The sequence below is a fragment of the Hemiscyllium ocellatum genome, chromosome 12 (assembly GCF_020745735.1).
Source record: "Hemiscyllium ocellatum isolate sHemOce1 chromosome 12, sHemOce1.pat.X.cur, whole genome shotgun sequence".
NCBI classification, from domain to species: domain Eukaryota; kingdom Metazoa; phylum Chordata; class Chondrichthyes; order Orectolobiformes; family Hemiscylliidae; genus Hemiscyllium; species Hemiscyllium ocellatum.
Genome location: NC_083412.1, coordinates 20,193,685 through 20,218,990, shown reverse-complemented (window position 1 = coordinate 20,218,990; position 25,306 = coordinate 20,193,685). Strand labels below are relative to the sequence as shown.

Sequence of the window (25,306 nt, the reverse complement as noted above, 5' to 3'; positions counted from 1 at the left end):
TTCATTTCTTGCTTCTGATTCCTCAGTCGTTTCAGCTTAGACACTCGGCTTAACTTTTTATTATGGATATTGATTCTGCCAAATACTTGGCTTATTCACTCGAACCCTGAATCAGGCATCCGTAGGCTAAGTTGTAACTTTTCAAGCAGGGGTTGTCTGAATAAATTGTCAAATGGGTGATCTGGTGATGGGATATCATAAAATAAGTTGTGTCTAAACTCAAAGGAATAATGAAGCCTGAATTATAGTGAGATGGTAGAGAGAGGTAACTGCTGACAGAAGAGTTAGAAAATGGCAACAAAATGTATTAATGAGTAAATCAGGCTCACACTAGATATTGCACCTCAATATCAACATGCACAATTCAACTACTGCACAATGTGCATACCTTACTGAGGCTATTGTCGAAATATGTTGCACTTTAATTTACGTCATAAAAACAAAGAAATTCACGTCACAGTTCCAACATATCTTGCTGGATTAACTATTTTCAATGGTGTAGAGTTGAACTGTTCAGTCAGTCTTCAAATTAGCTGACCTGCAAAGAGACCTTCCAACCTTGCAATGGGTACTTGCAAGCTTGTCTCACACTGTGGAATTCATTGCCTCAAAACAAGGGCCATATATGGCTTCAGTGGTACAGAATGTTCCTCAGGCTCCTTTCCAGCCATCCTTTCCAAGTCTTACTCCCCTCAAATAACTGTTTAACCCATGTGTTGTTCTTGTTTTAATCTGCAGATTGTCTAAACAAATTATTCTGACCAAAGGATCCTGTTGCTTACTACTTTTGGCAGATTAAACTTTCTGACAGAGTTAACAATTGTTAAATTGTAAATACTTTGCAAATCTCTTTCAAACTTGCTATCCTGGTCTTCGTAGTTTTGTAGTTGTGCAACTTGGTTTCACTATTTAGAAATCTCATAACATTTTCTCAAAGAATTACTTTTAAAAATGAGCGTGATGGTCACAGGCGACGTTGGAAGCAACTGACCGGATCCATTTGATCCATTGCCCCTTATTGAAAAATACATGACAAGAGGGAAGGATGATTAAAATGCAAAATACACGAGATAGTTAAAATATGGTCAGTCAGGGTCAGTCCTAAGTGGGATGGAAGGAACAGCATATTTTTAATGTAGCGCCTTTAATATAGTAAACCATTCCACAATGCTTCACAGGAATGTTGTCGAACAAACTTTGATACTGAGGCACTTGAGGTGGTTCTTGGGACAGTTGAAGAAAAGCTTAGTCATGGAGGAAGGTTTTAAGGGGCAATGGTAAAGGAAAGGAGAGGGGCTGGGAGATTTACAGAATAATTCCAAAGCTTAGGACCAGGACAGCATAGGCATAGTGTCGATGATGGACTAATCAAAATCAGGAATACTCAAGAAGCCAGAATTAGAAAAATGCACACATCACCATCAGTATGTCTGGCGTTAATGCATCCAGTCCGTGCATCCACTTCTCACACCCCTATTACTCCATGCCACTATTTATAAACCATACAGTATTCTAGGCTTTATAAACAGCTCTGTCTATCTTTCCTGCCACTTCTAATGCCCTATGCACAAGGGGGACCCCAATTTACAAACGCTCATAATTACGAACACGATCATATGCAGCAATTAATTTTAAAGTCCCAGCACACAAACATTTCCTGTACTTACAAACAGCTCCTTTATATTGTCCTGCAATGTGCTCCAACTTGCATAGAAGTCAACTTGTGAATGGATTCTAGAAATGAAACTGTTCACAACCCAGTAACTGCCTGTACATACAGACCTGCATCACTTCGCTTCAGCACAGCATTTAAAATAGTACTGTTTAGATTGCCTTGCTATATTCCATGTTAAGATTTGAGGTCCATAGTTTTTCAAGCTTAACTCGGTTTGTGTGATAATCAGCAGTGATATTTTTGAGGTCACTTCAAAAAGAAACATTTGATGTAAATAAATATACATTTTGGGACATGGAGAATTCAGTAACTACTGTTAATATTTTAAAAAGTTGTCACCAACCAGTGCCTTCTGAATAATTTGGTTCCCCTGTGATGCCATGTGTGTGAGAGGTGCCACATCCAGGTGTGATCAGTTACAACACAGACTGTATGAGGTGTTCACCCACAGTCTTTCTGGCCTCTTGGTACTCAGAGTATATTTTTCATCTTAATGATTTTGCATTAATACATTGCATTAGAGAACATAAAATTTGCAAATAACATGGCTTTATTATTGATGTTACAATAAAAGTAATTTCTACATAATATACATTATATACAATGGCTTAGATAACATCAATAGGCCTCACATGCAAAATATATTGCGCAAATTATATACAGACACCGGAAAATCTTTTGGCCATACAAGAAAGAATTGGGTGCTCTAGAATTTGATGACTCGATAGAAACTGCAATTTTACAAAATATTAAAAGATAGAACAATACTCTTTTTTCTATATAATACATGCTGAAAGCCAGCTGTGAACAATGAACACCTGATGGATTACACAATATGCCATTCCAACAGCAAATACTCAAAATCTGTCAATAGAAAAAGCACTGTGGTCATCTATATACATTTAAATACATCACCTTCTCTAAACTGCATTTTCACAGCACCTGTCACCTCTAAGATGCAAGAGTCAGGATTTCTCCTCATCTACCTATTGTGCTTCCATTAGGCTTTGTGTTACCATAGTATAAAATAGCTGTGTAGTTTAAACAAGGTTCTCCTACCATCACCTATTCTATCAGATAATAAATATCCAGTTAAGTGCATAGTCCCACTGCAGTGCTCTGCTTTATTGTTTCATTTAAACACATCAAAATCAATGGTAAACAATTCTTGCTCATGGCTGTCCTTAAAATCGGAACTTTTATTTTTTGAATACAAAAGCATCTCATTAGAAACTACTTTGATTCTGGCATGTGCACTCTTTTTACAAATACAATATGTTGTGCATATTTTTCAAGCTCAATAATGAACATACAAATCGTTAAGCTTGACATTATTTCCTAAGATTTCAGTGACACAACTGTGTGACGTAAATGGCCCTCAAGCTGTTAAATGTTGCATTAAAGAATGTACACATTGAATCTGGATTTATCTGGGATCAGGAAGCTGCTTTCCGATTTCATGCTGTAGCTTAAATGCTGCTAGACACTGCTGTGTTGCAGCATATCCGTTCTCATACCGCTCCCCCCCCCCGCCCCCAGCCCCCAGTTAACTATACTCATCCAATCCCAAGACAATATCTATTATTTTGCACAACTGAAATGCTTGATTTGTACCAACTGTGTAATGCATGAAATCATATCCTATCTTGATGGAATTTTTATGTCTCATGACCCACAATCTGACTGAGCTCAAGGGCACTACAAAGTAAAACTATAATACAACAGACAGGTGGCACATTAATGAACTGAAGTGAATGAGTTTACAGGGAGAAAGTGAGGACTGCAGATGCTGGAGATCAGAGCTGAAAATGTGTTGCTGGGAAAACGCAGCAGGTCAGGCAGCATCCAAGGAGCAGGAGAATCGACGTTTCGGGCATGAGCCCTTCTTCAGGAAAAGAAGAAGGGCTCATGCCCAAAACGTCGATTCTCCTTCTCCTTGGATGCTGCCTGACCTGCTGCGCTTTTCTAGCAGCACAATTTCAGCTGTAAATGAGTTTATAGAAAACAATCCTTTCGTGACTGTTGTGACTGTCACTCTGATTTGTTTAATTAGATACCTACACATTGGTCCTCTTGCATGGTTCCATTCAGTAATAGAAAGGATTCCAAGAAGAAAAAAATACTATATCACTAAGAACATACAGAATCGCAATCCATAGTAGCTGGCTCCATCTGTTTAAGATTGTTAGACATAAGTTGAATTAATCCAGTTCAGATTCTTATCACCATAGAGCACTCTGTAGCGTTGTCCATTCTTATACCTTCCTCCAGCCCAGTTACCTCCAGCCTCACCCTGCACCCCCACACTTCCTGACAGACCCATCCTTCACCTTACAGCTTCACCCTACTCCCTACAGATCTGCCACATTCACTGTAATTCTGACCTGTTCCAATAGGCACATCCCCTCTTCCTCTGCTCTGCCTTGCTCCCCATTGAGTTTCACTGCAACAAACAAAAGCTAAACTTACCGCAATCCAGTACTATTTCCAGAAACAATCTTTAAGATGCAAGAGGTAACGACAGTGAAACCCATAGGTTTCTCTGGCTTTCAAGTTCCCTCATTCCACTGCATTTCCAACAGGTGTGATATGTCACAAAATATAATTTGGTTGATTTCACGAGACCAGACATGATAACTGAAAGTCGACGATATTTTTCCTTTGCAATAGTGCACATTAACACACTGAACACCTTCCTACACCACTGCCCTTCATAATGTATTGTTCTGGCACGGACTGGCTGCACCATTCTGGACCTACACGTCACTGCTGATAGAAACAACAAAAAGCTGATAGTGAAACAATCATGATAACTGCAGATATTGGGTATTAATTTAATTAATCTAGCAAAACTTTTAATTTAATTCGTTAAATTTTTGCCTATGTATTTCTCAGAAATGCCCAGATGGGGATGGAAGTTTTTTTTAAGAGGAGTAAAGGATTTTGGTTCAGTCACTGTGTTCATTTTTCAGCCCTAGTATTATCAAACCTTTTTATTCATTCAGAGATATGGGTGGCACTGGCTGCGTCAGTATTCATTGCCAATCTTTAACTGCCCACGAAGGTGGTACTGAGCTGCCTTCTTGAACCACTGCAGCCCATGTGCTGTAAGCAATTAAGATCAGAGGGACCTTGGTGCTTATGTCCAGCAGTCCCCTTAAGCTATCAGGATCGATGGGTAAAGTGGTTAAAAAGGTGTATGGTACACTCGCCTTTATTAGCTGAGTCACAGAGTTTAAGAACAGGGAGATGGAACTGTGTAAACTGTTGGTTAGGCCACAGCTAGAGTACAGTGTGCAGTTTTGGAATTCACATTATAGAAGTGATGCGATAGCCCTGGAGTGGGGGCAGAAGAGATTTACTAGGATGGTGCCTGGGTTGGAGTTAAGAAAAGAAACTGGACTGACTGGGATTGTTTTCCTTAGAACAGAGGGGATTGAGAGGGAGCATGATTGAGGTGTATAAAATCATGAGAAGCATAGATAGGGTAAATAAGAAGAAATCTTTCTGCGAGATGGAGAGATCATTACCAGAGCTTTAGGTTTAAGGTTAGAGGCCAAAGGTTGTGAGGAGACTTGAGAAAAAAAACTAATAAGGTGGTGTAAGTCTGGAACTCATTGCCTCTACGGGTAGCAGAGGCAGAAATCTTAATAACATGTAAAAAGGTTTTTAGATGTGCTCTTGTGATGCCAAGGTATTCAAAAACGATGGGCCAAGTGCTGGAAAATGGGGTTAGAATAAGTGGTTATTTCTGGCCGGCAGTCTCATGATGGGCCAAAGTACCTTTTCCAATCCTGTAAATCTCCATGACCCACAATATCATTCTGGAGGGAATTCCAGGATTTTGACCCAGTGACACTGAAGAAATATATTTTCAAGTGGTTCGGAGGGTGTCTTGGACGTGAAGTTACAGGAGTAGTGTCCCATATATCTGCTGCTCTTATCTTTCTAAATAGTGGTGATCATGGTTTGGAAGGTCCTGACCGAGGATCTTTGGTGAATTTCTGCAGTGCATCCTGTAGATAGTACATACTGCTGCTACTAAGCATCAGTGATAGAGGGAGTGAGTACTTGGGGTTGTGGTGCCAATCAAGCAAGCTGCTTTGTCGTGGAAGGTGTCAAATTTCCTGAGTGTTGTCAGAGCTGCTCTCATCTACAGAAATGCGGAGTATTCCATCACACTCCTGATTTGTGCCTTCTGGATGGTGGGCTGAACTTTGGGGAGTCAAGGAGATGGGATACTCGGTGCAGGATTCTCAACCTCTTGTAGCCACTGTATTTATAATGCTGGCCCAATTCCTGGTCAATGGTAACCCCAGGGTATTGATAGTGAGGATTAAGTGAAGGTAATGCAATTGAATGTGAAGGATCAATGGTGAAATTCTCTGTTGTAGGTGGTCGCTGCTTTGCATTTCTATGGTACAAATGTTATTTGCCACTTGTCAACCTAAAACTGGATTTTGTCCATGTCTTGCTGGACTGTTTTATTTGACCATGTTATGGAAGGAAACAAATTGATGAAACAGCTTAAGACTGTTGGATCTAGGATAATATCCTGATGAACTCCTACAGAAATGTCCTCAAGCTGAGATGACTGATCTCCAAAAACCACAACCATCTTCCTTTGTGCCAGGTATGACTCTGACCAATGGGAAGCTTTCCCTGATTTCCATTAATTGGTTTAGCTGGGGCTCCCTGATTCTACACACAATCGAATGTGGCCACGGACTCAAGTCAAGTTACTCTGAGTTCATCAACATAGAAAGGCCAGTCAGTCAGCTGGTTCTCTGCAAGAGGAACTCAGGTAATTCCATACCCCTTGCTGTCTCTCGAGAGCTCTGCATATTTGTTTCTCTTCAGAATGAGGTGGAGAGTATGCAATGGCAAATTCCTTGCTCCTGTCCCATAATCTGTATCCTGACAATTCTCCAATACCTAAGCTCCTTTCCATTTACTTAGTAAGAGTGCATTAGAACACAGAACATTACAGGGCAGTACAGGCCCTTCGGCCTTCAGCGTTGTGCCAACCTATGAAACCAATCTGAAGCCCATCTACCTACACTACTCCATTGCAAAACAATGTTTAATTTTATAGAGAAAAAAGCTTCTTGGTTAAAAGAAGTTTAAAGTTGAAATAGTGTTCATTTAACCAGCTCTCTTTACCAACTATCTCCTTTTATGTTGAAATCTAATTAACTTTTGGTTAGCAAATCTAATTAACTTTACTGCCAATGACACAAAGTTTCATTCACTTTACCTTTAAGCAATAAGAGAGTTTGAAAAATGTTATTAGTAGTGTATTCTGCAGTTTACAAAATAATTTTAAATCAATTTCAACTGACTGGCAGTCAAAGTGCTCACAACTTGGCATCTTTTGGTGGCAATATGACTCCCTGGGTGTTATCATAGCTTGTAGTGGTTCCCATTTTGGCAAGAGTATCAGAGTAATTTGAATATGAACATTAAGGTTTGGCAAATAAATCACTAGTTGGCACTTGCTAGTTTGACAGCGTTAACTGAAATTCAAGCAGCACTTGAATCCACTGACAGCAAGTACACTGGGAATGGGAGAATTGCATTGATCTGTGCAGCACAATGTAGGGAACTAAAGCTCACATACACATAACAGACCATAGGTCTTTTGATAGCACTTGTCATTTAGGCTGTGTTTTTGGTATCATTGCAATATTTAATACTCAAATATTAATCTTTCAACAGTGTAAACTGAGTTCTTTTTTTGTGAAAAATTTTAAGCAAGTTAGTTATTAAGTCAAGCCAGTTCAATCACAAATATGAGAGCAATAAGGTACATTGACTATAAAACTCTCCATTCATTCCTTGCACACACAAACTTCTGTTGTTAGACAACAACTCTTTTATAATCAAAACTACTCATCTGAATGAGGATTACGTTTCACTTTGCATATCCCTTTGGAGAATTTACATCAAATTGGCTTCAGCTCAAATTAACCAACTAATCTAAACAGTCGAAGGTTACACAATCTGGAATGTTCTAATGGAATGAAGCACACTGAAGATATCAATCATCAACTGATAGAGACATTTTGTCAGTTTTGTTTTGTAAACGGTACTGAACTATTCACTGGCAATTTTACTGTGGAGCAGTGACCACCCTGAGACACAATCCAGATAAGCTGTTTTTCATACATTGATTCAGATTAGTGACCGCTCAGCCCGTCAGTAAATCATTTCACATAAATAAAGATCACCAGCACATTTCAGGAAGCCAAAGGATCACATGATAGGTGAAACTAAGCATCAACTAAAATGATAGGTGAAACTAAGCATCAACTAAAATGCACAGATTGTTGCCGTACAATAAAATTGTTCCTATCATCTTTTTAAAAAAAAAGCAGTTTTAGCTGTAAGTTTGTCAAATTTACAACTTCATCCAAATGGATAGGTAAAACACCTCCTGAATAAATAATATAAATAACTTAAGAAAACGTTCTAAACTTTCTCACAATGTGTCTTAAAAGCCATTGGAATATCATAGCAACTAAACAAATTAGCACACCGAAAGGAAATTTCTTTTTAATATATTAAAGCATACTTAAAAACCTTAGCTTTGCCTGACTGCTGCAAAGCTGTAAATATCGGCAAAGTTAACATACTGATTAAATACTTTAACATACGTAGCTTCCCATTATATTTTCAAAACAAATGATGCTAGTGTCTTAATGGACATAAGTTGGATCCACCTGTCAAGTCATGAAAAGTGTCCTTTTCTTGTACATCTTGTCTCCACTTTGGGCCTTCAGGTTGTGGCACTCGTTGGGTGTTCTGAGGCCAGCGGCAATGCAACTCTGGATTCATGAAAATAACGAGGGTTTGGTTATGGCCCAGTCTAGCAGTGCTTGAACGGTCATACTTACTTTCATCAACCCTTTTCCCTCTAGTATGTGATGGGGCAGACATAGTTTTTCCTAAGGAAACGTAACATAAAAAGGCAAAGAAAGTTAGTAAAGATTCCTTTAGAAACATTAAAAGTCATAAATGTCTAAACAGAGCTCTGTGAATGCATGTGTCGCTTGTCGTTGCACCCTCAGACATCCGACCTGAGGTGAATTGGTGGATACATACATTTGGGCACTTTTGTTTTGGTTGGTGAACATCCAGAGGAATAGCTGAGTCTGAAGAGCCCAGAGGGTCATTTAGATTCCCCCACCTTCACATCCCACAAACATCATGAGGTGGAATGTTTTGCTACTGCAATGTCCAGAAAACTACTCAAGCTTAAGTAACCTCCTATCTGACAGCAGGCAGACAGAAGTCAGAGGCAGCCTGGAATTTGAAGCCAGCAGAATGCAGTCAACGTCACAGACTGACCTGTAACCAGGTCAGAATGCAGTCAACATCACTGACTGACCTGTAACCAGGACATAAGCCTCATGAAGGGCCACACCGACTCCAGCATTGGCAAGGCAGCATTTATTACAAGTGTTTGATGAGATGGTAGTGAGTAGCTCAAACACCAGATGCAAAACATTCATAATACACCCAATGACTGCCCTGCCTGTTCTCCCCTGCCATACGTACACAACTTCATAAACCCTTGTGCTACTCAGCAAGCCACATTTACACAAGATCAGATTGATTTTGTTATCAAGGTGACCCATATTACACATGCGCTGAACAGAAACACTTACCTATGTTCAGATTCAGATCATGTGCTGTGTGATATTAATTTACTAGCTCAAAGCAAATATCCAGCTATATGCTGCACAAAGAACTGAAACTGGGAAATTTGCAGGGAGCATTCTGACCAGCTAAGCAGTTTACAGTTGCACTGTGGATTTCATTTGGCACAGTTTGTACTTCAATATCAAAAACACTTTGTAATTTGATGAAAACATAATTTTAGTTACTTGTGGAAAATAGGTAATATTTTACTTGCTCTTTTACAGGACAAATCTCCACAGTGTATTTTAAGTGAAACATCTTCTTCCTGGGTTAAGATCCTCTTAAGTCCACTTCCAACTAGAAGGTAGGTGCTGACCTACAAGCCAGTAGGACTCACCCTGCCATCCAAGATCTCTTGGAATGTACTTTTTTTTGAAAAAGTTGATCTTGTTATAATTTGGAGGTGCTGGTGTTGGACTGGGGTGTACAAAGTTAAAAATCACACAACACCAGATTATAGTCCAACAGGTTTATGTGGAAGCACTAGCTTTCGGGGCACTGCTCCTTCAACTACCTAATGAAGGAGCAGCGCTCCAAACACTAGTGCTTCCACATAAACCTGTTGGACTATAATCTGGTGCTGTGTGATTTTTAACTTGATATTGTTATAGGATCAGTCTCTTAGCACTAGGTGTCACTGCAAGTCAACAATTCAATTCCATCCCTTTTGAAGGGCGGCCCCGATAATAAAATTCTTAAATTCCGTTTCCAGTGCAAACTTATCCCAATGCTGGAGCTAGTGACAGAATCATTAAGTATTTAAATTACCATTTAAATGTTAAGCTGACATAGTATGCAGAGTAACTGATAGCAAGTAGTACACAAAGTTCTTAAAAATAGTAAAAGTGCAACATGTTCAGACTTGCTTCGCAGCAGCCCTCAGTTTTGAAGTGGCTGTTGCTCAGAGCAATGTAGGTTTGTAAATCTTGGCTCTACTTAACTGATCTTGGGATAACCCAGCTGCAAACTGTCAGAGATACAGGAAACTAGAAAGCTAGCTTCTCAGGATCACTGTGCTGCTTGGCAAAAGGAGTTAGTAGCAAAGAGAAGAGTGGGTATTAATAAGAATACAAATACCTGTAATCGTATTATACACACAGTGCAAGGAAATCTGCACATGCAATGTTCTATATCAATGAACTCCAGTTGTATGTGATATATAGCAACACTAAAAAGCAAGCGTGGAAAAGGCAAAAGCCAAATAGATCCCAAGTAAGAAAGGCTGGTGTTGGCTGTTGGACTTTCTCCCAGCGAGCCAGCAGTGCGCCAACTGTCTTTTGAATGTTCTGGACGTCCGACTGCAGGATGTCATACGGAGAGCAGATGTCAGCCTATCCGAAGGGCAGCGGCCGGGACAGAAGAACAGTGCACGATATTACAAATACAAAACTTAGCAAGAGTCTGTATAAATAAGAACTAAACAGTCTGGGTTAAGGAGCATGCATGCGAAAAACCGTGCTGCCTTACAGTGCCTCCTATCTACAAAAGCAGCCAGAAAAACCAAGTTTATTAGTGCTTTGGGAGGGTGGGGTCAGATGCAGTTGTTAAGCAAGTTTCGAGGAACAAAACAGTAAGACAGACGGTTTTCTCAATGTGTTAATGCATGTTGTGAAGAGGAGCAGACTTGGGAACATTTCAAAAGCTGCTCTGCCAAAGTTAAAGCCAGTTTGTAAATGGCAGCTGAAAGAGAGAAGCAGGGAAGATGCGATTATACACAAACTCGTCTATCTACTGACTACAGGGATTGCAGCTACTCAAAGAACTGAAACTGCAGAATTGTGTCAATCTTTGCGATGATCAGTCAAACCTCTTGATTCTCACAGAAACAATGCAGAGGAAAGTCATTGCCTAAATCCTCACCCACTATCCTGAGGTAAGATTTCATCAGCTACAAAGTGGCAAGCAAAACATTGATTAAAATTGGCTTAGGGATCAAAATGTCTACATTTTCTCTCACTGCATTGGAAGACTACATTGCTTAGATTTGAATGGAAAGGGAATGCTAAGAACAGTTCACCCCCAAAATGGTTTGTCCAGTGACACTTAACTGCTCAATATGAGCTATGTGCTAATTTGTCAATTACTATTGGGGTCTCAGTGAAATGGGAGGGTCTTGTGGGGCAGTAATGACGTCCCCATCTCTGGGTCAGATTGTAAAAGTTAAGTTCCACTTACCCTAAAGGAATGTCATAAGTGTTCCAAGGAAGGCCACTGGACCTGAAATGTTAACTCTCATTTCTCTTCACAGATGCTGCCAGACCTGCTGAGTTTTTCCAGCAATGTTGGTTTTGTGTAGGTCATGACAAGTCTGAGTAGGTTACTTAAAATAAACGTGGTGAAGGTGTTGGGTCAGGCTGAAGATAGGATTGCACAGTCAGCAGATGACGTGGACATCCATATTTAAAATATAAATAAAGGAAGGCTCTTGTGCTGCAGCAGTAGTGCCCCATCTCTGGCCCAGAAGGCCCAGGTTCAAGTCCCACCCTTTCGATGTCATAACTTGCCTGAATAGATTGGGTAAAAATATCTATCAGTGAAATGGAATCAGGCTGCAGCAGGTCTGAATTGCACAGCAGCTGTTATCCCTGCAATTGTAGCATCATCAATACACTGGGCAGTGATAACACTATGTTGAGTGTATGTTGCTGGAAAAGCACAGCAGGTCAGGCAGAATCAGAGAAGCAGGAAAATCGACGTTTCAGGCCAGAGCCCTTCATCAGGAATGATGATACTATGTTTACCCACAGTCCCACAATGGGTTCAAGGCCCGTGGCTCCTCAACATATTTGGTCCCAATCACCAGTGTATCTATGAGTGACGCAACAGGAAGGATGGGACAACCATGAGTGAACATCAATTACCATGTTACAGAGACAGCTCTCCTCCATCATTTAGGGGACAGAGTGGCACTGGCTAAGGTCTGGAATAAAATACATGATATTTTGCAGCAGTAAGGTCGAATATAGTTTGAGATGTTGTCAGGTTAATGTGTCCCTTCTGCAGACATGAAGCATGTATACTGACGCTGCAGAATCCTGGTTGTCTTGATCTGAGCTGTTTTACACTTGAATCCAAAGGTAATCACTTTGCACTAGAGTTGTAATTGAAAACTGGCCAACACTGTTTGAATACGACACATAGAAGGAAAACCAAGAGGTCTGTTGGGATAAAATTATTTTGCTCGAACACGAAGCTGCTGCATAGTTCTTAGAAAGATGTGAAGCCAGAGACACTGAGATTTTTATAGTCCATCTGGCTACCAACATCTTAAATCATTTTCTGGTTCAGCCTTATGATGCGGAAAGGCACATCCAAGTTATGCTGATGTGGGCGTCCCAGCAGAAGCAACTATGGATGAAGTGGCTAATGTAAAAACTACTCATCTAATGGAGTCTCAGCCAAACAGGATTTTGAGACACTCCTTATTTCATGCATATTAGGTTTCATTCAACCAGTTGACTGTGCAAACATGGACCCAAACTAAAACGTGGAACTTTAATTCATTATTCACAGAATTATGAATGTTTGGCATTGAATTTAAGACCACATCTTTACTCAAATCTAGGGATATAAAGTATCAACTGTGCTGGCACTGCACTGTTAGTGCTACACAGGAGAATTTGTGCAGTACCAACAGAAGATTTTTTGTTTTGAAATGAAAGATTTATCTAAGTTACTTTAAATGATATAGAAATGATTTTGCCAGGTTCCATGTGGACTGCAGGAGCTACCGCTGAGAAGAGGGAGTAGTTTTATAATAGTATTCAAACAAAGTACTCAGAAGTAGGAAAGGGTATTCATTCCCCTCAAGTCTATTCAATTAGATCATGACTGCTCTGTATCTCAACTCCATTTAGTCAACTCAGCTCCAAGTGCTTGACATCCACATCTAACAAAAGTCTAGAGATCACAGGCTGGAAAATTTAAATTCACTCAGCATCCACAGTTTCAGATTCAGTGTGTGAAAAAGTGCTTCCTGAATTTATTCATAAATGGCTCAGTTCTAATTTTAAGATGATGCCCCCTGGGCTGGGCTCCCACAGCAATGAAAGTCATTTCTATCTACCCTAATGAACCCCTTTATCAATTTGAAATACATCAATTCATTCTTTAATCTAATAAATACAAAATAATACAAGGCAAGGTTCTGCAACCTGGGCTAACTGTCTTTTGATTGTTCTGGATGTCCGACTTCAGGATGTCATAAGGACAGCAGAAGTCAGCCTTTGTAATTTTAGCCATTTAAACCATAGTCCCATTTTGGTGAACAAGTGCTGTGCCCCCTCAAAGGAAAGTACGTCCATCCTGATGTCCAAAACCAAAATCACTACACCAGATGGGGTCTGAATATAACTCTAGACAACTGAAGCATAACTGCCTTGCTGAAGTATTCCAATGCCCATGAGATAATGGTGCAGATGTGACACTCTGACTTCTCTGATAACTTCCCCTGGCTTTTACGGTGGCAGGTCACAAACAAAAGCCTACTGGCAGATACAGAGCAGAGGACTGTGACTGACTGACTGTTATTCAGAAGCACGCTGAGTTGTTGTGTGAAAGATAATGTGCATGGGTGAATGCTAGCCACAAACCTGACCAGACATGCTCAAAACATGCCAATCAGACACTGCTGCACCAACCTGGCAACAACTATGGGGAGCTGCCTCAGCTTGGGTCTGGGTCATCACAAAGCGAGGTACGAGGTTGCAACATCTGCTGTAAACCTACCACTAGCAGGTATCATAGGGCTGGCCAACAACAGAATCATTCAGCCTCCCCTCTACTCTTTCTGGGCATGTTAATGACTATCACTTATAAAACACCAAACTCAGTCACACACCTCAAAATCAGTTTCAGTATCAGTTCCACCTCAGGAAAAATCAAACAGGACTGGCTCTTCCAAGGGTTCCTTTAACTCCAGATCTGCACCTACTCTCCAGATTTCCGCTCCCTTCATATTTGCACAATGTGTCTTAATCTCTGCACCTTCCAACCTGAGCAAACCTCTCAGTCTTCCCAAAGTGGTTTTGATTCACTGTGCTCACTGCTTACACTTCAAGATGGCCATTTGAGAGAGATTTAGTGCATTGTACAGTTACGTTTGACAGTCTAATCCATCTGAGTCAAACATATAGAGGATCAGAATTATTCACTTGTTTGGATGAGCTGCACCTAAACAGTCTCTTGAAGTCAAACCAGAGTTGCCCAATAAAAACAATCAGCTGACAACTGGGATCTCCACAGAGGACTAAGCAATAAGGGTATGAGAGAGCTGCTCTGACCCAAGACCTGCACTGCCCCAAGCTGAAAGTGCTGATAGATTTAGTGACAATTTGATTTCCAGCTATCATGATTATTAGAATTCATAAGATGTACAGCAGGGAATAGAATAAATCACCTGCTGCCATTACCTCAATCTTTGTTTTAGATGAGAAAACACAAAATTTAAAAATACCAATTGCCTTGAAGTTCTATTTGAGGCCACAAAACATGCCTTTTAATCCTGATCAATTATTGCATCTCTTAAAACACAAAAACATGTGGCTTTGTAGAGGGCAGCAATATAACATCACAAATTGTGACAATTAGCTCATCAACAAAGTAGAAAATATAAATGTCAACTCTGGCAAACCTATAATAAACAAGACCACAAAGACTGGAATCAGTCACTATTTCACTGGTTAAAAACAGACCTTTTTAAAATGAAATAGTACACTTCCCTTCAAAAAAACAGATGAAGGTCAAAAGCTTTCTGTCAACTCCAAAACTGCAATAAGCTAAGGATGTTAGAATGAGACAAAAAGGACATCAGAATGAATGGAACCAGCTTTGAACCCACCCTTCAAAAGATAAGCTTTATAAATGTATACATATGCTAAATATGCTAGAATATTTAGGGAAGTAGAGTTTTGGTGCACACTGACAAAAAGCTGACATACTGTTTCTTGACACATTGCAAATCCATGGACTTCCTGCTATTCACTCGGACACATTTATCTTACCAACAGACATGGGATCCACCTAGCACACTGTGTGGCTGCATCACCTCCAATGGATGCTCTAAGTACTACATGACACCTCCAATGGATGCTCTAAGTACTACATGACACCTCCAATGGATGCTGTAAGTACTACATGACACCTCCAATGGATGCTCTAAGTACTACATGACACCTCCAATGGATGCTGTAAGTACTACATGACACCTCCAATGGATGCTGTAAGTACTACATGACAGATGAGACAGCTTAACAGTTGCTGCTACAAACATATCAAAGGAAGCTATAAATGAAAAACCCTGGCAAGAAGCTCTTGCAAGCAACAAGCATTTAAGTTGGACTAATTAAAATTGCTTCTATGTTGGCCAATTACAAATAATCTGCAACCCATAACTGAACAGAGAAACAGACCATTCAACTGCTTGAGCTGAACCATTCTGTTCGATCATGCCCGATTTGTCCATCAAATCCTGCAACAATTTCATATCCCTTAATATGCCCTTACCTAACAAACTGATCAAACTCAGTCCTGAACACTCAGCTACATTAATATCACCTCTCTTGGAGCAGAGGATTCAATATCTCCCCCACCTGCTGTACAAAAATAAACCTTCTGGTCTCTCTCCTAAATGGCTTAGTTCAAATTTTAAGATGATTTCTCATTGTTCCAGGGAACAGAGAACAAAGTGTTCCAAAGGCTGCACTGACTCCCTAGTGCCAAGATCCAGGGGCATCTCTTCTGGGCTGGAGAGGAACTTGGGATAGAAAGGGAAGAATGCAGATGTCACCGCTCACACAGATAGCAACAACACAGACAGGACAAAGAAAGATGTTTCTGCTAAAGGATTATGAGCAGTTTGGGTTAAATTAAGCAGCTACATTAAACACAAAAAGGCAAAAAATCTCCAGATTACACACTGAGCCACACAGAGGGTAAATAAGATTAGAAAGGTAAATGTGAGGCTCCAAAATAGGCGTGGAAGAAATGGATTTTGCTTTTTATTATCCACACACAGGATGTGGATGTTGCTGGCTAGGTCAGCATTTATTACCTATCTCTAATTGCCCACAGGGCATTTAAGAGTTAACCACTTTACTATGGGTCTGGAGTCATGCCAGACCAGGTAAGGATGGCAGATATGCTTCCCTTAAGGATATTAGTGACCTAGGTGGGTTTTACAACAATTAACAATGGTTGCCTGGTTAGCACTGAGCTAGCTTTTATAATTCCAGACTTTACTGAATTCAAATTTTATCATCTGTCACAGTGGGATTCAAACGCAAAAACCCAGAACATTGGCCTGGAGTTCTGGATTACTAATCCAGCAACATCACCACCACCCATTTCATTTCTATTAGGGCTGGGGAAAGAGATAGCTGTTCCATTGTGATGGCCTTCAACAGAGGGGTTGGGGGCTTGACAGAGAGATGGCAGGGTTCAATTGAGGGAAAGTTTAAAATCAAGAAGAAATTAGAGCACTGAGGTGCAGGGTTGTCAAGAGATGAATGATAATCAAGTTTGACAGGGAGGGGCAGAAAATACAAGCAGAAGAGTGTAGCAGAAATTAGAAACAGAATAAGTGATAACGGTAAAAGCCTAGGGCTCTTTATCCAGATGCACATAGTATTTGTAACAACAAAAAAGAGTTGATGGCAGAAATAGAAATGAATGACTAGGGCTTAATAGTGATTAGAGAGACATGGCTGCAGGGAGACCAGGACAAGGAATTCAATACTCAAAAGTATTCAACATTCCAGAAAAATAGGAACATAAGGAAAAGGAGATGGTGCTGTGGTATTAATGAAGTAAGGTATCAATAAAATACCAAGTAGTGATATAGATACAACAGATCGTGACGTGGAAACAGTTCAGATTGAACTAAGAAATAGCAAGGGTGGGAGTCGTCTATAGGGCCCTGAAAAGTTGCCTCAGTGCAGGGAGAAAGTATAAGTCATGAAGCAATGGAGGCATACAAGAAAGGCACTGTAATTGCCATGGGTGAGTTACTGATACTGATTGGACAAATTAGATGGCCCAGGGTAACACAGAAGACAAATTCATAGGTTACATCAGGGATTGTTTCTGAGAGCAGTACTTTGTAGAACCTACCCGGAACAGTCAATTTTCAGTCTGGTAATGTGATAGATTCTTGAGAAACCTTGTAGTTAAGGATCCTCTTCAAGATTAGCAATCATAACATTCTGTTACTAAGATATGAAATAAAGCTGTTAAAGCTCAATGAGAAAACAGACGAAAGAGAAAGTCAATAAAATGAGCGGTGGCAGACAGTTAAATAAATATCTCACAATCCCCAGCAAATCTTTACTCCAGTGTAAAATAAAGCCTCAATGAGAATAATGAATCAGTTATGAAAAACCAAGGCTGTTAACAGCATCCTATCGAAAACAAGGCATACAAAGTGACAGAAACTAGTAGTAGACCAGAGGATTTGGAAATCCTATATGAATGAGCAACTGATGACTAAAAAGCTAACGAAGAGACAGAAAAATGATAATGAAAGTAAATTGACAAGAAATATAGAAACAGCAGCATGAGTGTCTATACGTTTATAAGAGAGTAGCTAAAGTTAGCGTTGGACCCTTACAGCATGCAATTGGGGAACTGATAACACAGAACAGGAATCTGTTAGATAATTTAAAGCAAGATTCTGCATCAGTCATTGTGATGAAGATACCAGATAACTAAGGTGCTAATGTCAGCAAAGGTCTTGCAGCAGTCTCTACCATGAGGAACAAAGTAGTTGACAGCCTAATAACACTAAGGGCAGACAAGTCACAAGGGCTGCACCAAATAAGTGGCTGCAGAGATAGTGGAGGCATTGGTCAAAATATTCCAGAATACCTCTGGATTCAGGGAGGTTTCTAGAAAATTGGAAACCACTAATGTGACACACTTGCTCAAGAAGGGAGGAAAAGAGAAAGCAGGAAACTAAAAGCCATTTAGCTTAGCATCTTCCATGGGGAAAATGCAAGAGTCCATTATTAAGAAAGAAAAAGCAGGACACTTAGAAAAGTTTAACACAATCAAACAGTGTAAACGTGGTTTTGTGAATGGGAAATCACATTCGACAAATTGCTAGAGTTTTTTCGGAGATAATGAGCAGAGTTAATAACGGAACCGGTAGATATGGTCTATTTGAACTTCCAGAAAGTATTTGATAAGGTATCACATAAAACCATTGCACAAAATAAAAGGTCATGGGTATTGGGGCAATGAATTGTGAATTAGTAAACACAGAAGACAGTCTTGGGATTAATTGGTCTACTTCAGGTTAAAAAGTAGAAAACTAGTTAAGTGCGATGAGGCTTCATAGAAACATAGAAGGCAGGAGCAGGAGGCTACCATTTGGTCCTTCAAAGCCTGCTCCACCACTCATCATGATCAGGGCTGATCATCCAACTCAACAGTCTAATCCTGCTTTCTCCCTATAACCTTTAGTTATATGTTCAATAGTTTGGCATCAACTACTTTCTGTGGTAATGAATTCCACAACTTTGGGTGAAGAAATGTCTTCGCATCTCCATCCTGAATGGTCTACCCCAAATCATCAGACATGTGCCCCTGGTTCTGGTACATCCTCCCTGCATCTACCCTCTGCCTAGTCCTGTTAGAATTTTATGAATCTCTATGAGATCCCCCTCATTCACCTGAACTCCAGCAAAAACAACCCTAACCTAGCCAATCTCTCCTCAAACGTCAGTCCTGCCACCCCCAGAGTCAGCCTGGTAAACCTTCGCTGCACTCTCGAGAGAGAGAGAGAGAGAGAGAGTAAGAGCATCCTTCCTCAGAAAAGGAGACCAAAATTATACACAATATTCTACGTGTGACCTCACCAAGGCCCTGTATCCCTGCAACAACACATCCCTTCTCCTGTACTTGAAACCTCTCACAATGAAGGCCAACATAACATTTGCCTTCTTTACCACCTGCTGCACCTGCATACCCATCTTCAGCGACTGGTGCACAAGGATACCCAGGTCCTGCTGCACACTCCCCTCTCCTAATTTACAGCATTCGGATAGTAATCTGCCTTCTGGTTTTTCCTTCCAGAGTGAATAACCTCGCATTTCTCCAAATTATACTGCAGCTGCCACTGATTTACTGCTCACCCAACCTGTCCAGATAACACTGAAGCATCCTCATCACAGTTCACCCTTCCACCCAACTTGGTATTCTCGGCAAACTTTGAGATGTTACATTTTGTTCCCTCATCCAAATTACTAATATAAATTGTGAATAGCTGGAGTCCTAGTGTTGATCCCTGTGGCACTCTACTAGTTACTGCCTGCCAAGTTGAAAAGGAGCCATTTATTTCAATTCTTTGTTTCCTCTCTGTCAAGCAATTTTCTATTCATCTCAATATTGGGGGATTTTCTATCCCCCAATCCCACGTGCATTAATCTTGCACAATAATCTCTTACGCAGGACTTCATCAAATGCTTTCTCAAAGTCCAAATATACCACATTGACTGGCTCCCCTGGTCAACTCCACTAGTTACATCAATTATTTACTATTATTGACTGGGAGGAGAGGGGCAGAATGTAATATATCCAAATTTGCTAATCATACAGAAGTAGGTGTATAGGCATGTTGTAATGAGGCCATAAGGAATCAGCAAGGGGATATAGATTAAGTGAGTGGACAGAAACCGAGCAGGTGAGGACTTTACATTTTCTGTGTACAGGACTTGAAGCCAACGTAAACAAATGAGAATGGATAACAGAACAAAATTGCTGAACAGAATATGAGTGGCTACAATTTGGGTCATGAGGAATTTCTAGAAGATCAAAAATGAGGAGTTGTGCTGAAACTGAATGAAGACTCAAGATGCAAGAAAAGCAAAATGAAGCATTTCAGTGGCATGGAGAAGGATGAGCAACACTGCAACACTGAAAGGAAGTCTTGGTGTGCTGTAGGGTGATTACTGTGCACCTCAACATTCTTAGATTAGAGGAGGTATTTTATATTTGAGTTTGCTATAGATAGCTCCTCAGATTCACTGGCATTAAACACTTCCTTTAGCATCTTCATTAACAAGACTTGGCTGACCTTTACCAACTTGTAGATTAACAGAACCTGAGAAGTGAACACTTATTAAACTCCCAGGATCACTAGTGCATATCTATTTCTCCAATTTACCCAAATGTGGATAAACTGACTGCTGCTCCATGACTGCAGTGTGCACTTAGCTGTGAGATGCAGGCAGAAACTCACTAAGGCTCCTTTGGCCACACCATGCAATGTTATCACCTAGAAGAACATGGCTCAGGAAAACATCATTCACAATCTTGGCATTCCCTGCCATTTATCTTCACTATGTGAATATCTTCCCCAGTTGTTCAAGGGGGCAGTTCATCACCACCTTCTCAAGGACTACTTAACATGGATAACAGATGCAGGTCTTGCTAGAAACAGTTACATCCCAGATTTTTTTTTGTTGAAGTTTATCCACTAGGTGAGACATGGCAAAGGGAAGTTAAGACAGTGTTACAGCTTCTGTCCTTTATCCTTGTTAAAAACTGTTGGGAATCGGAGCAGGACCAACTTAAGCTTAGCTCATCTGAGAAAGGAAGGGTGGCCAACACTCAGAGCTTTCAGGAAAGGACAACGGAGGTGAAAACTGGTGAGAAAGGTGGAGAAACAAGACTCAATTAATCAAATGGCTCGTTACAATCAGATGTAGCTTTGCATTCTTGAAGGATTACGAGGAAAACTCAGGAAACCAGGGTTAAGGTGATGGAGCAAGCTCAATTAAGCAAATGGCCTGCTCCTATGGTCTTTCTTGGATCATCGTTGTTAGAATGTTGAAATTACTGAATGAGTTTCACAATACCCATGATTCATGCCTTTGTTGAAGAAGCTACAGTTAAACCTATGATGAATATCCCAGAGTCCTAACTCTCATGTTTGGAACACTCAGAACCCCAACCTGACAAATTTCTTAGCTGTAAATCCAATTCTGACACAACCTACTGTTTCAAAGAAAAACCCAATCTAAAGAACTCAAACAGTAAGTATAACACATATTAGGAAAACATTAACATGGCAACTAGGCCCAAGAACACCATCACTCCTACCAATCCCATTTTAACATTATTTATCTTCTGATGAGAGGTTATACAAATATAACAAATAGGTTGTGCCTGCCTTGCTATTCAACAAGACTGTAGCTGATCTTCTACATTACTCCATTATCTCTATTCCCTTGAACCCCTTCACAAAAAAGAACAAAATTAAAATTTTGTGACCATTTAATTGCAAATTCTAAATCATGGCATATCAGCAGCTTAATCCATTACTGTTGTATTATGGAACATGTTTGCACAGCTTCTCTTTCACAAATCTGTGAGCTCAAGTCTCACAGATAAGTAGTTAACATGTGCCAATGACTGCAATGTCATGACTTGTGAAATGAAACCACTGAAGAATTATGGCTTTCTCTTCAGAGTTACGTACAGGAATAACGCAGCTTGGGCTGGAATGAAATGAGAGGGCATTTATTCTGATTGATTCAAGAGTTTTATAGCTGACAATATAAATCATCACCAGGGTATTTTTTTTCCTGTTTAACTTGGTGAAAACATGAAGAATCCCAGAGTTCCCGTGCCTCCATTTTCTTTTGGTATCCTTCTAGCTTATTTTGCCAAAGTGTTTGATACTTGCCTGTTTTCATTCCAACCCTAAATCCAAGGAAAGACTTTGAATTAAAATTAATTCATCAAATTACCTCAGGCACTCCCATTTTCCTGCAGGCTTCTAGAAAGTTTTCCACATTTCTCCTACATTTTGCCATGCTCAGTTTAGGCTGTAAGACAAGTACATACCCTTTTTTAATAGCAAGCATTTTTCAAAATGGTACAATGTATCGATTAATACAGAAATACAGGGCCTGGAATTGTTTACACTAACAAGACATGAGCAATATTTTAGTCAGGCAGACCCTTGGGTCTTGTACTGTGCTCCTTTTCTGTTGATAGCTATGCATCACTTAAGACTCTGTGACATACTTTCTGTGTCACACAACGTGTTAAACATGTGCATCCATGGAAGCAGTCTCTCTCTGAATTTCCATCTTGTTGGAATATACCATACCTGGTTTTGGTCGTCTTCCCCTCATCCATTTATCTCAGTAGCGGTGCTCTTACCTATTTGTAGAAGATTGTAGGATCAAGCCCCACTGCAAGGATTGAACACATAATCTAGGTCGAAACCACAGTACTTAAGGGGTCGCTGCTAAAAAAGACAGTACATAGAATCCACCCGCACCCACTGCACGTAAAAGCCCATGGCATAACTCTCAGAACATTTTATAATTTCTGTGCTTGTATGAAACAGCATTGAGAATCAATGTAGATTATTATCTAAAACCTCTCCCTCAACCAATAGCAATGCAAATTAATTAGTCATTCATTCCATTGTTATTTCACATGGCATTGCAAATTACTCCTAGAAATTACCCAATTCAAGTAGTATACTGACTGTGACCTATCATAACACGGCCTGAGGATGGTAAAAACACTAAAGCGAAGGCTCTTTCTTCACAGCTGACATTAGCAATATTTTGCTTCAGAACTAACACAAGAGAAGTGCAAGCAGTTTTAAATAAGTTGAGCTCCCAACGTTAGCTACGCTATCCTGATTGGTGGTAAGTAGTGGTCGAAATAGATGACCCAAACTGGACAGTTCCATCGCTGTTTTTGAGGTCAATTCCAGCAAAATATGTGGGGATACTGTAGTTTGAAATGTAACATAAGATGAGAGTAACACTCTTAAAAGGAACACGTAAATTTGGATGAATGTTTCCAAAACTTACTCCAACCAGGGTTTTACTTATGATTTGTCTGGATTTGTCATAAACTAATTAACAAGCTTAATACAAGGAATAGGTGTTTAATACAAGAAATTGACGGTGTAGACATAAAAGGGAAACAGTTGCATCCAGTGTGTGAAAGGAGATTTAGGACAGAGTAATTAACAAATCCTATGCAGAAAGAAAGATATCTTTGTTCTTGACTTGCAACTGGCTTGGATCCAGATTAACAGTAGAAATTAATTGGTATGATTTGTCATCAACTCTATTGCATTGTGTGACTAATACAATAGAAAAGGGCAAAGGAAGTGGACTTTTACATAGCAATTGCTATGATCTGGAGACTTCATCGACTCTTTATTTTGGCAAGAAATGTTGCCTGACCCAGGAAACACAGTATGAGAAAGAAACTTAATGGAACTCAGGTTTGGATTCTGATTATTCCACACTTCTGGAGTTTTCACAAAGCAGGTAAAGGCCATTGATAAGCAGTAGCTTACTAGCTGACCAGCTGTTGCAAGCCGTGCCCCAGCAGCACTGTGTGCAACAAAGATCTCATCCTGAAAATAGGTGACTGCTCCCTTCTTAAAAGACTTACCACTGCCGGTGATGGAACATGTATACTGAGTACAGATCGCGGACGGATGTGATTGACTAAATGACACAGAACTACTCCATCCATCAGAGCTGCTCCAATTTCTTCTGGCAAAGTAACCTTTAGTCTTGTTTCAATACTCTGTTGAACAAAATGCAGTTAAATTTGTGAGTAACTTCTGAACATAACTTAATGCAAGTATTGATGCAGGTTCCAAAGATTTCTATTCCGGTATCTGAAGAGCCTGCACTTTGCACTTTACCACAACCCCAGTAGTTTTTAAGCAGTAATTAATTATATCGCAGCTTTATCACAGGTCTGCCAACTTAGCTAAAAAGCTGAGCTATCATCACTAAAAGGCCCAGCTTCTTTCCTGCTTAGGGATAAACCCTAAGAAAGGCAAATACTTTTGACCTGACAGGGCTATGGAAGTCAGCCAGGGCTATCTTTCGTGAATGCATTCCAACAATTCCTGTTGGCCATTCACACATGAACACAGGGATGGGGAAGGAACTGGCTTAGCTACAAAGCCCCCACCACACTTTGCTTACTATTGAGCTTTCTGCTTACACTGAAGGGGGAAGAAAAGTTGGAAAAAGGATATTTCACCCATGGCTAGAATAACCTTAACAGATATTTAACTAATATTTCTACTGCCTTCAGCTTTTCAGGACTGGTACAAGTGTTTGTCCTCTAACTCGAAATTTTAGCACCTAATATATTCATGATTTATTTCCTGTACAAATGATGGCATGACAAATGTAAATAACATGAGTTCATGTAAAGTTTAATAGTCCCAAACTATGAAATGGTTGTTTGCTATGCCATATTGTTCATTTCAAAGCTGTTATACAACTTAGATATCCAAACGAATCAAAGGTAAGGTATCACAATCAACATCAACCATACGTGCATACTATGAAGTAAACTCCTACTGTTTTTGCAGCTATGTCAGCACCTCACCTCCCGGAGTTGTTCGATATGTTCTTTTTCCTCTCTCATCTGTTCCATTTTCCTACGGATTGTAAATTGAGGATCCATGGATTCAAAATTCCGTACAGACCGAAAGAAAACTGTTAAGAACAGACGAGGTAAAAAGTTACATGTTGTGAAAGTGACCCGCCATAATCTCCTTTCCTAATGATTCATCTATTTCACTTCAGTTGGTCTCAGCCAATTCAGATTTGCCATCAAACATCCAACAAAAGTGAACTCCTTATTCAGCAGCTAATAGGTATACTATACAGGACAGCAGGCAGTACACAACTAGCTTTTTCTTTTGAAGTTAGACCCTTTAGACTGAATATATTTGTCATATCAATCAAGGCTGTGTTAGCAGTCCTGTCCTGGAGTCAGAGAATTTAGGGCGAAAACCCCACTCGGGCCATGTTTCAGCTTAGATGTTAAACAAAGGCTCTGATTGCCCTCTCTAAAGGATCCCACAGTAATACATTAAACCGTAAGCAGGTGGAGGGAGTGCCTTGGTCAACATTTACGCCC

The 25,306-nt window shown here is 40.0% G+C and overlaps 1 protein-coding gene across 4 annotated transcripts in view; it reads right to left on the bottom strand.

Moving 5' to 3' along the window:
- Window positions 1–3,626: 3,626 nt before the first annotated feature.
- lrch1 (leucine-rich repeats and calponin homology (CH) domain containing 1) overlaps window positions 3,627–25,306 on the bottom strand; it is a 173,188-nt gene continuing 151,508 nt past the window's right edge. For all 4 annotated transcript variants that reach the window (XM_060833363.1, XM_060833362.1, XM_060833361.1 and 1 more), the window contains 4 exons: window positions 24,770–24,879; window positions 23,810–23,947; window positions 22,129–22,206; window positions 3,627–8,622 (listed from right to left, as the gene is read on the bottom strand). In XM_060833363.1, coding sequence (XP_060689346.1) covers window positions 8,509–8,622; window positions 22,129–22,206; window positions 23,810–23,947; window positions 24,770–24,879 — 440 coding nt within the window. In that variant the 3' untranslated portion in view covers window positions 3,627–8,508. The remainder of the gene's footprint in view (window positions 8,623–22,128; window positions 22,207–23,809; window positions 23,948–24,769; window positions 24,880–25,306) is intronic.